The sequence below is a fragment of the Primulina eburnea genome, chromosome 3, assembly GCF_022965805.1.
Source record: "Primulina eburnea isolate SZY01 chromosome 3, ASM2296580v1, whole genome shotgun sequence".
Classification (NCBI taxonomy): domain Eukaryota; kingdom Viridiplantae; phylum Streptophyta; class Magnoliopsida; order Lamiales; family Gesneriaceae; genus Primulina; species Primulina eburnea.
Genome location: NC_133103.1, coordinates 3,999,263 through 4,011,913, shown reverse-complemented (window position 1 = coordinate 4,011,913; position 12,651 = coordinate 3,999,263). Strand labels below are relative to the sequence as shown.

The 12,651-nt window shown below is 34.6% G+C and overlaps 1 protein-coding gene across 1 annotated transcript; it reads left to right on the top strand.

The window, feature by feature from the left end:
- The first annotated feature begins 7,398 nt into the window (after positions 1–7,398).
- LOC140825485 (probable pectinesterase/pectinesterase inhibitor 54) lies at positions 7,399–9,710 on the top strand. Its single transcript, XM_073187294.1, has 3 exons — positions 7,399–7,773; positions 7,870–8,472; positions 8,901–9,710. The coding sequence occupies exons 1-3, from the start codon at positions 7,470–7,472 to the stop codon at positions 9,596–9,598; spliced, it is 1,605 nt and encodes a 534-aa protein (XP_073043395.1). The 5' UTR covers positions 7,399–7,469; the 3' UTR covers positions 9,599–9,710.
- The last annotated feature ends 2,941 nt before the right edge of the window (positions 9,711–12,651 follow it).

Sequence of the window (12,651 nt, the reverse complement as noted above, 5' to 3'; positions counted from 1 at the left end):
ATTTACAATTAATCTCATAAAAAAACAACAAAATATTATTTAAGCATATATTGGGAAACATAAGTTGACTCGTCGTTCAACTCTCGTCTAGTTAAATGCAGTCAAGTTGAGTTTGTTCAAACATTTCAATCATAACCATATAATTATTCTGAAATTGACCCCAAATTTGAAAAAGGTTGTCTGAGTCTCCACGTCAGTCCAACTTTTAATTAAAAAGCTTGTCCTCAATTTGATCCATGACTTATAATTAGGTGTAAGGAAAAATCAATTTAATCGGTAGGTCTCATGTGAAACGGTCTCATGGATCTTAATCCGTGAGACGGGTCAACCCTACCCATATTCACAATAAAAAGTAATACTCTTAGCATAAAAAATAATACTTATTCATGGATGACCCAAATAAGAGATCCGTCTCACAAATATGACCCGTGAGACCGTCTCACACAAGTTTTTGCCATTTTTTATTGCAATATGAAATTAATGTGTTAATTACTACAATAGTCTAAGTACATATATAGTCGTTCTAATATTATGTATCGAGTATTTGTCATTTTATCGAATAATGTAAATCAAATTTTTTAAATCGAATATGTCGTGTTGTTGATCTCTAACATTAATGAGTTTGATATCTGATAATATTTCCGTGTTCAGTAATATTGTATTTCATAATTGTCTAAAATGGTTGCCAAGTACTTGTCAAACGCGGAATTTTCAGGCAATGCTAGCATTATTTGAAAACGAACATTCAATTATGGCAATTGATGACGGATTTAATTTTCCATAAATGTGATTACTTCGGATTTATTTAATGGTTTATTAGGGGGGCAATAAATATGTTTCTTCTATGTATCTATTTTATTTTCTTCGAAAGTAATTAACAATTATATCATCTTATTTGATAAGTCTATTTTAAAAATAAATACGACCCTGAAACATAAACGAATCAAATCACCCCAATTCGAATTCTATTTTAGGCGTTTTTTTATAAATAAAACATGGAATTATCAATTAATATCAAGCACAACATAAATAACTGAAGGAGGGGGTGATTATTCCTATAAAATCAGGCAAGGAAACAGCCGTCTTTGTTAAAGTGTAGGCCATCTGGTACGCTGATCTATGTATAAAAATAAGAGTGGAGCGTCTCACGGATCCTAATCTGTGAGACGGGTCAACCCTACCGATACTCACAATAAAAAATAATACTCTTAACATAAAAAGTAATATTTTTTCATGGACGACCCAAATAAGATATTGCTGCAATGTAGTCTGCCGTAAATTGCATCAATCAATTGGCCTTGTGAATTCCTCAATTATGCATCCTTACACAATGTGTGTGTTGTTTGCAAATTGAGGTAGTTTACTCGTGGGATTTTCCATGTATTATCATCATGTTGGTTGTAGTGTTATTTCTTTTATGAACTAAAAGGAAGGCAATCGGCCCCCTACGTCTCCTTTTTTTCAATGCGCAATTAAAATCTAATAAACATAAGTCAAAAATGAAGATTTTAATATGTTTAAAAGACAATGATTATGAACTTAGAGAGACCTCATATATTTAATTAATGTGCTTAATTCATTAATGAACTTGACATGCATGATGGAACTGATATCGTATATGGAATAATTGATGGAATTGTATAATTCTACGTGAAATAAAATAACTTATTTAGAGTTTTCAAAAAAAAAAAATAACTTAATTTAGAAGGTAAAGATACCTTATTATATATATTCACGAGTGCTCATAAATCCATCCCTATATAAATTTATAAATTATATGTTATTTATCTAACTAAAATACATTATCATATGTTAAATTGCTGAAATAAATATGTGGTTTATATCCCACGTTATAATTTATTGATTCCCGACAAATGGTATCCATTTGATATTTATAATTATTGAATTAAATATGTATTTATTTTTTGAACATTAGATAGATCATGCCAACACAAGTTTTTATTTTTAATGATTAAAGTAGGACTTTTTTACATATCTTTTTTCGTGAGACGAGTCAATTATACTCATGTTTATAATAAAAATAATATTTTTGATATGAAAAGTAATTTTTTCACGAGTAACCTATTTAAGAAACCTGTGTCACGAAACTGATATGTGAGATCGTCTCATAAAATTTTTTTGTGTAAATTAATTGATATATATTTTCATTTCGCAATTATATTTCTAGATCATTATTATTTTTATATCTAAAAGATAGTGATATTTTTTTATAACACCGAAATTCATAGTCGCTGCTATTCTATTTTAGGGATAAAAATAATACTCTACAAATCATGTTAGACAAATAAACTGAAAAATCATGTGTCATGTTCGTATCATGAAAGTATTGGGCAGGGAAAATAAAAAAGAATGTGATTTAATTATAAATACAGTTGGCAACATTTATTTATATAAGGCATGCAACTGGCAACGACTTACGTGTCCAAGTCTATGTCATCCATTCTAGAGGCCTAAATTATGTTAAGGCCGCCACCATTTGATGTCGCAAACTCGTTGACAAACGACTAAATTAATTTTGACCGATTGTATATTTGTATGTTTTAATTTAATAATACATTAAAATATTTACTTATTTTCATATTATGCAAGAATCATCTAAAATTATCATTTTTAGATTTTGGCTCTCTTTTTTTATCATATATATATATATATATATATATATATATATATATATAAACCATGTAGGACTGAGTGACTACTGTTTTATCAAAAGCTATAGCTAATGGTAATAGTGCAACTCAATTCTTTTAAACCATACAGCAGCTCAAGCATCACGGTTCGATCGCTCTACCAAGCAGGGACAATTATTGTACCCAACATACCATCTTTGATTTCGTTGGTGTAGCTCTTTAACTTCTTAAAATATACCTAAAATATAACAGTTTATTATCTCAAAGTTACCAATATTGTGCTATATTAAGCTCAGATTTTCCTATCCATCGAATGGCTCTTGCATATTACATCCCAAAACACATGACGAATATCCAATTAATATAGCCAAAAATATAATATAATCGCGCGAATCCTCTATGAAGAAGATTAATAATAATCAGATCCGCAATTAGAAAATTTGCACTTTTTATGTTTTTTAAAAAAATATTATTTTTTTTTGAAGGTAAACAGCTCCATTAAGATGATAAAGAAAGATCATGTTCTACAGCTTTCAACAACCAAGTAGGAAAACCACATGTTCCCCAATCTAAATTAGACAACAAAATCAAAGTCTTGTGGGCTAAAAGATGAGCTACTCCATTGGCAGATCTCTTCATATGGTGAATCGATAAGAAATTATGCTCATGAAGCATAGAATGAATCTCCAAAGCTAAGGCACCGACTGATCCCAATTCTTCTTCAGGTTTGGTTACTGCATGGACCGCCTGAAGAGAGTCTGAAAAGATACAAACATTAGCAAACTGTTGGGCCACACAGTAATCCATTCCAAATCTTAAAGCTTCTAATTCAGCACCCTTAATCGACCCCTGATTTCGTATCAATTTTGCCTTGGCTCCTAAAAGAAGCCCAAGAGAGTCTCGAATAACAGCCCCAACACTGAATAGGTTATTTGCCTCATCCCAACCTGCATCCACATCAAGCCTCACCTGACCAACAGTCGGCCGTTTCCATAGAGTATCAGCAATAATCTGCTCTTGCAAAGGCAACACTTTGCATGATTCACTTGCCATTCGAAAAGCCCCCAACAAAGAAAAAGCCCATCCCACTTCTATATCAACTGGTAACAGCTTATCGGCATGCAGAAGCTTACATAAATCACTCCAGATAGCCCAAGACACAATGGCAAACACTTCAAACTCTTTCTTACCACAAGTTTTTAATATTAGTAAGCCACAATCAACAAAGGAACACTCCTTGAGTTTGCACAAATAAATCCAAAAACTTGTATTTTTCCAAACCTTTTTCACAAAAGAACAAAACAGAAGGCAATGGCTAGTCGAAGCATAGTTAAAATTGCATAAAGGACACCTACCATCAGTCGGTACATGGTGTGATTGCAAGTTCGCTGACGTAGGTAAGAAATTCCTAGACGCCCGCCACATAAATATCCGGATTTTAGGAGGTACATGAAGTTGCCAGATAACCTTCCACCAAGACTGCAAAGAATGCGACGATTGAGAAGGAGGGGGAGCAAAGCTGTTCGCTTCTAGTCTATATCCATCTCTGACTGAGTACTTCCCATTTGAACTGCCATGCCAATATCTGATATCAGTACAACCTCTCCTATTCAGAGGGATGTCTAGGATGGCTTCAGCTTCTGGCCTCGAAAAAATCTGGCGGATAATGGAATCATACCAGGACCCATTTGGTGAAATGAAGGAGGCCACTTTAAGATTACCATCTAACAAAGTATTATTTTTGCATCGAAAAGAAGGCAAACCCGGAATCCAAGGATCCAACTTTGCTGAAATTTTCTCACCTGTTCCCACTCTCCAACACAGACCTTTACTAATCAGCTCCCTGCCCCAAAGAAAAGACCTCCAAACAAAAGAAGGGTTAGAGCCCAATCATGCATCCATAATGTCTGAATTTTTAAAGTATCTCGCTTTGAGGATTCTCGCCATTAAAGATTCAGGATTTTGAACCACTCTCCACACTTGCTTAGCCACAAGAGCTTTATTGAAAGCTACCATATTACGAAATCCCATCCCACCAAAGCACTTAGGCTTGCATAGATCATTCCAGTTCAACCAGTGCATACTTTTAGATTCTCTGTTATTGCCCCACCAGAATTTAGCACACATCCTTTCAATCTCATGACATAAAGAAGTTGGTAATTTAAAACACGACATAGCAAAGGAAGGAATTGCTTGCAGAACCGATTTAATGAGAACCTCTCGACCACCCATAGAGAAAAATTTGTTGCTCCAGCCCTGAATTTTCTTACTAATCCGCTCACGAATGTAGGCAAATTGTAATCGTTTACTACGAAGTGAGAAAGTAGGTAGGCCCAAGTAAAATTCATGCCCCTTAACAACATCCACATCCAATACTCTCCTGATTTCCTCAATTGACAAAGTCGGAGTACTCGGACTGAACGTGAGGGCAGATTTATCGTAATTAATCAGTTGTCCCGACGCCGAAGCATAGCTATGTAAACAATTACGAACATTCTCACAGTCCTTCTTTGTCGCTTTAAAGAAAATAAGACTGTCATCAGCAAAGAACAAATGCGAGACACTCGGACAAGAAGCGGCAATCTTAACTCCATTAAATTTTCTAAGCTCTGCTGCCTTAGAAAGAATAGACGACAAACCTTGAGCACAAAGAACAAAGAGATAGGGTGAAAGCGGATCTCCTTGTCTTAACCCTCGACGCGGATGAATAACTCCAAATATCGACTGGTTTAGCTTGAATGAGTAAGAGACTGAAGTAACACACCTCATGATGAGATCCACCCACACCATCGCGAATCCCAACCGGAGCAAAATCGCCCTCAAAAAGTCCCACTCCACTCGGTCGTAAGCTTTACTCATATCAAGTTTAAGCGCAGCGAACCCAGATTTTGCTTTCTTATTATTTCTGATCCAATGCATACATTCAAAGCCAACAACCACATTATCTAAGATCAGCCGCCCAGGAACAAAGGCACTTTGATGTGGGTCTATAAAATTAGCCAAAATCGAACGAAATCGATTTGTAATTGTTCGTGCAACAATTTTGTAACAAGTATTACAAAGACTAATAGGCCTGAAATCCTTCAATGACACATGATCCTTGACTTTGGGGATAAGAGAAATAATGGTAGCATTCCAATCCGAGAGATCGCCCTGGTTATTAAGAATCGCAAGAACTGCCGAGGTGATATCAACTCCAATAACTGGCCATAATTTTCTAGCCTTTAAAAAAATATTATTAACATAGAGAGTTGAATATTTTCTAGCCTTTAAAATTATTATATGAAAGATATATAATTTCCGGATATGGATGGAAGTTGTTGTCACTTATCGATTTATTATTAAATAGTGTTTGCCATTAATATTACGAGACTCCGTTATAACAAACGTAGAATCTAACGTAGTATAGTGTACACATTTAATTTTGGCACGGGAACATATATCTATTAACATACAAGAGGCACGACCACTTCTATATACAATTAAAGTTCTAATTTTAATATTGCCCTTTAGGCCGGTCGTAGTTCATATATTATTTTGCGAGTCATACAGGAAAATTAAAGTTACAATTTGAATATGGACAATTGCTATAATGTGCATATCTATTAAGTAACATACAAGAGGAAGACGACGTACTTCTATATACATGGAGGATTCGACGTCGAAAAATTTAAATTTCGAGTTTAGCCTTAACGAAAAAAATTAAATATAATGGATCATGAAAAGTATTAAAAAAGAAAGAAGGGGCTAGGCATGAAATAGACAAAGTAGTTTCGCCAATTGGTATAGTGAATAACACCAAGCTCCCGAGATATTGACCTCTAAACTACCTCACATGCATGCATACATGCACAACAACAGTGAAGGACAAAGGCAAATTTTATCGCTTTTGGCTGATGTTGAATTATTTTATAAGCATAAAAAATTATTTATGTTAATTGTTTTTTTTTTTTTTGTTAGGTTTTTTTTGTTAAATTAGTTGATGCATATTTATGTTGGATACCGTCGTTAAAAAGTATTTTTTTTAAAAAAAATCATAAATAAATTAAGGTAGGACGGTGATTATTCTGAAAACAATTTATTGTGTTCCATCAAACTAATAATTAATTTGTATTAAATAAATATCATAGTGAATTAAATACTAAACACAAAAAAGTTGATGCAGAAAACATAAGATTATAAGTGTATATATAATGATAAATTAAATTTTTGAAATTATTAAAAGAACAAAAAAAAATTGAAATACATAACATTAAAAAGTGTTGAAAAGTGTTGGTCCATCATACGGGGCGCCAGGTTGGACAGCATTTCGGGGCCCCATTTTGGCCCATTTGGAGGGGTTTTTAGAAACTTTAATTTATTGCTCATCGCAATATTTTATTTTTTTTGAGTTTGTTATAATTGGGTGTTGAAGATCTCGTCTCGGTCTTGGAAATGCAACCCTATTTTGATAAAAAGGCAAAAATTTGTGTGAAACAGTTTTACCGATCGTATTTTGTGAGACAGATATCTTATTTGAGTCATTCATAAAATGTATTAATTTTTATGCTAAAAATAACGTTTTTTATTGTGAATATTGGTAGGGTTGATCCGTATAAAGATTTGTTAGACAGTATAATAAAATAGATGCTCTTTACTAAAATATTATTCAAAAAATTTGAAAATCAGGTATATGATTTGGACATCGACCCTACGCAAGAGAACGAACCCCTCCCTCGTTATAAAAGGCAATACCCATGGCACGTTCATTATCAAATACTCTACAAATCAGCTCAAACAGCCCACAAAAAAAAAAAAAAAACCGTATTTTTGGCCAAAATGGTAACACAAAAAGGCATAGTTTTTGGTTTAACAATGGCAATATCATGCTTTATCATTATATCCTATGCAGGAAAAGATGATTTTGAACAGGAGATGAGAATTCAATGTGGCTTCACCAGATATCCGAACTTGTGTATCCAAACCTTGACAGGATTAGCATCCGGAATTCAAAGACTCGATTTCGCAACCGCCCTAGTTAACATGACAATCCGCGAGTCCGAAATTCCAGAGTCCAGCCCTGCAGATACATCCAGCTCCAATCTCATCTCCCCCCAAACTCAACTTGCTCAAATGACCATAGGTACGTACATAACACATGATATCCAGTTGTTTATTTTTTTTATTTTTCACATTATAACTTTGATTTGTAACGTTACATATGAACTTATATATGTAGATTATTGCCAAGAACTGATGAAAATGTCGCTCAAACGACTCAACCAAGCTCTGGACGCGCTTCAGAAATCTCCGCAACAATACAAACCTGACATCCAGACATGGATTAGTGCTGCCATAACATTCCAGCAATCCTGCAAGGATGAAATCAACGGCAATACTGAATCAAATCTGTTGATGGAAAAAATTTCTAGGAAAATCGACTATCTTTCGGAACTCAGCAGCAACTCTTTAGCCCTGGCGAACAGGATCTCTAGCAACACGGAAACACAAAAGATGACAACTTCCAGGCGGCTTCATCAAGAAGAAATCTTCCCCGACTGGGTATCGGTCTCCGACAGGAAACTGCTCCAAAGCACCGAGATTAAAGCAAACGCCGTGGTTGCAAAAGATGGGAGTGGGGACTATAAGACAGTCTCCGAGGCTGTCCACGCTGCAGGCGGTGGCCGATTCGTGATATATGTGAAAGCTGGAACTTATAATGAGAAAGTTCACGTAAACAAGGACGGAATCACCTTGATTGGAGATGGAAAATATTCAACTGTTATAAGTGCAAGTAGCAGTGTGGCCGGGGGTTCTTCGCTTAAAGAAACTGCAACTTTTAGTAAGTTCCGTCTCCCTTTATAGGAATATTTTCTTTTTCAGATAAAAAGTAAATTCTTTGGAATCATTAACATATGGGAAATTGTGTCATCAATGTTAGATTATTTATTTTTAGGAAAAAAAGCTAGAAATTATGGAAAATAAGCCAAACAAAATTTCATGAGTCAACATGGTCCCTTGAGTATAAGTTGGGGACCAATTAATATAAAACAGAAGCTAATATTCAAAGTATCACATGTATGTTGGTTGCATGATAATCAATAAAAGACGTACAAATAAGAACTAAAAACAAAACAAATACACGGAGAATTTTGAACTTAGACCTCAAACTTTCTATGATATTAAAATTACTTTTGTTAAAAGTGGAGTTTGGGTCATTTATGCCTCAATCGTTACCGAACTGATTGATTTTCATCTTGGTTTTCCCAGCAATCACTGGCGATGGTTTCATCGCCCGTGATATCGGCTTTGAGAACACCGCGGGTCCTCTTGGACACCAGGCCGTGGCCTTAAACATCGCCTCGGATCGCTCTGTCATATTCCGATGCAGCATAGTAGGTTACCAAGATACAGTATTTGCGTATGCCCTTCGACAATTTTACCGTGACTGCGATATATACGGCACCGTAGACTTCATATTCGGCAACGCCGTGGCCGTGTTCCAAAGCTGCACCTTGATCTTTCGCCGACCACGACGTGGTGGGGCCTTCAACACTATCCTGGCCAATGGCAGGACCGATCCAGGGCAAAACACAGGATTTTCAGTCCAAAACTGTAAAATCACCGTTGAGTCGGATTTCGCCCCCGTCAAAAACTCCTACAATTCTTATCTCGGGAGGCCCTGGAAAGAGTACTCCAGGGCAGTGGTGATGGAAACAAACATCGACGGAGTGATCAATCCTCGGGGCTGGGTCGAGTGGAAAGGAGCAGGCGGTTCGACTTATAAAACATTGTATTTCGCTGAATATGCGAATACGGGGCCTGGATCAAGAACTTCTGGCAGGGTGAATTGGCCTGGATTTCATGTCATCGGAACCCCGGAGGCTAGTAAATTTACCGTTGCAAATTTCATCGGTGGAAACTCGTGGTTACCTCCTACAGGTGTAGATTTTACGTCTGGACTATAGTGATTCTATGGATCCATATTTATTTTTCAATTGTTCAAGTTAAGTGATATTACACATACATATATAAATAACATGTTACACAAATGCCAATACATATTTATGTATGTATGTATATGAACAGAATGGAGCAAGAGTAGCCAACACCAGAATGGAAGGATAGTACGTCTAGACATATACGTGAGACGTGTCAATTATCTCCATATTTACGATAATAAATAATAATTTGACATAAAAAAATATTTTTCATGGGTGACTCATATAATTAAAAAACATGTCTCATAAGATTGACTCGTAAAATCTTGAAGTATTCATATACCTTTTCATTTTATTTGTCGTTTGTAAAAGAAAAATGTATGATACAAGTGTCATCAGCAAAAGTAGGCGACTCCATTATTATACCATTCTTGGGTAACAATGGTCATTCGGCTATTTCACAATTGCATTCTGTTTTCCCCAATGCGTGTGTTGTTCAATTTGATTGCCCAAGTCAAAAAGGTTAGATAAATAGATAGATAGATAGATGCATTAGCTCTTTCCATGAGAGGGACAATCAACTTTCACTTTAACAAACGAACCACTTAAATCACATTAATTAACGTGAAATGAAAAGGCTTCACAAATGTTTAGGCATCCACCAAATATTACATCACCAGTCAAAATCAATATAATTATTAATTTAATTGACTTAACCACCGATTATTAAATTAAATTTACTAGTGAACCACCGATGATAAGTGTGTCAAATCGTATTTAATAAGCTAAACTTAAACATAATAGTCTTCTTAAATGACTCCTTTTCTGTCTGATATTTGAGTGAAAATTTTAAATTTAGCATGGCTCTTAATTCTTAAAAAATATTATTTATTTGCATATATTTATTTTTAATGATTTTTAATATTTATAAGTGATTTAATTTCCTTTTATTTTTGTGTCATTTTTCCAGTTAACAAGCCTAATTGCACGAATTGGTAAGGTTTTGTATATATATATTTATAATATTTTTATTGGAAAGCGTAGGATGCAGATGATGTCTTTCAGTCCCTACTGATTATTATTGATGTGGGAATATTAACCAGAAAATATAATGTATTTTCTATCAATGGACTCACTTAGATATAATTCCCACGTGAAAGTTGACAAACATTTCACGTCGTTTGAATGCATTCCTACTCTACCGATGCACAATAATAATTATTCTTCAAAATTATATATAATTAGAAATATTCTTCTAATATGTGGATTTTTTTAAAAAAAATCCAAATGTGTGGACTTTAGATGGCTTGTGGATGATGGCTGGGTGGACATTGGAGCTTCATGCAATTTGGAAATCATGAGATAAATGATTTTTCCCCTTTAATATTTAGTTTCTTTGTACAATAATTTAAAGTGCCATATTAAATTATAAAAAAATTTAGTTATACTTATTTTAAGCAGTCAAACGGGCTAACATATCGGTCTGACGGAGTATGAAAGGCTGGCCAGACAGGTTTAGTCAGTTTTTAGTTATATTAAGCGGACCGACGGGTTTAGATATTACCCGCCTATTTGGTGGGACTGGTCGAAACCGAACTAACCTATTTTGACGGTTTTATTTTTTTCCTATAAAAGCAGATAAATAATTTTGAAAGTTATTCTTAACAAATTATTATTTTAATAAAAGATTTTCACATACAAATTGTCGGCAATAATATTATTTTTCTTATGGAACGCATCCTTATTTTTCAGAACATATTGGATAAATACTTGGACTAACGTAGTAATCTGCAAACTACTTAGTCAGGTAAACTATATTGGACATACCATGTTTGGCATGCTCACCCTAAAAAATATTGATAGGAGAATCAAACTATTGATTATTAATCAAACAACTCAGACACTCTTTCAATCAAGAATTCTTGCCCCGAAGGTTCTTGGCTTCGATTTTGAACGTGGCTCTCGTAATTCAAAATCCCATTTGGACATGTTTGAGTGCACATTTGGACCAGTGAATTTCACGTTAAAATATTTCAAATTCAAGATTTGTTGGTGATGTAAGATATACGAATCTGAAATAGTTGTTGCATGAGATGTGCAACAAACGCTGAAATAAAATAAGAACAAAATGTAAGTCGAGGTTATAGTTGGATTCTACCTTTCTAAGACTAATTTACACACGCATGGTGTTTATGGAACGTGGCAATCATTTGACTTGTGTTTTGTGATATGAGCACTCCAATCACAAAACCATAGAAACTTCTATGAAGTTCCTAACTTTCGATGTGAACTGACGAAATTTATATGCAACAATATGCAGTTGATGGAAAATGTATGTATTTTCGAGTTTTTGATAGCCTAATCTTATTCATTTATGATATAGAGGTCTGTTTATAATTTTTCAAGAGTTGTAGCCTCAACGCATATCTCACACCAAAGCATGCATAATTTGGCTTAGTGAAATTGTTCAAGAGAATCATTCCGAGATACCTCGGGATTACTAAAGCTCGAGGGTTGGCTCTCTCTGCGACAGTTATAACATTTGGACGGCCAGGATTGTTACCATATTCGAGGACACTGCACCAGATAGTTATAGGACCTTCTTCAACAGTTTATAACATTTGGACTGCCAGCATTGTTACGATATTCGAGGACACTGCACAGATATTTACAGGACCTTCTTCAAGATCCAGATGCATGTTCATAAATGTTTTCAATATCTATTTGGTTATGATGCATTACATTTGTTAGGTTGTTTATGATGTGTTATTTAATATGGATATGTCGTATATTTGTATCGACGTGATTGTCTAATATAATTATTTAGTGATTAAAAAAAAACAATCATGTAGCGTGGAAAACATGAGTAAACATCTTCCATTTATACACCATATCAGTTTCAAAATTCCAAATCCAAACAATAGTTCAAAATTACCAAAAATGCCATAAAAATATGGTTCAAATCTTGACCGCAAGCCCCAATAACAATACGACTTTTAGGGACTATCTTGTTTTACAATGACCATCAACGGAGAAAAAATATTGGCCAAGTACAGATTTGCAGAAATGCAGTAGACAGG

Excerpts from the sequence above, each read along its gene's own strand:
- LOC140825485 (XM_073187294.1), top strand. The coding sequence starts at position 7,470 with ATGGTAACACAAAAAGGCATAGTTTTTGGTTTAACAATGGCAATATCA. Across the intron at positions 7,774-7,869 it reads ACTTGCTCAAATGACCATAG|ATTATTGCCAAGAACTGATG; the intron begins GTACGTACATAA and ends TTATATATGTAG. Across the intron at positions 8,473-8,900 it reads TAAAGAAACTGCAACTTTTA|CAATCACTGGCGATGGTTTC; the intron begins GTAAGTTCCGTC and ends TGGTTTTCCCAG.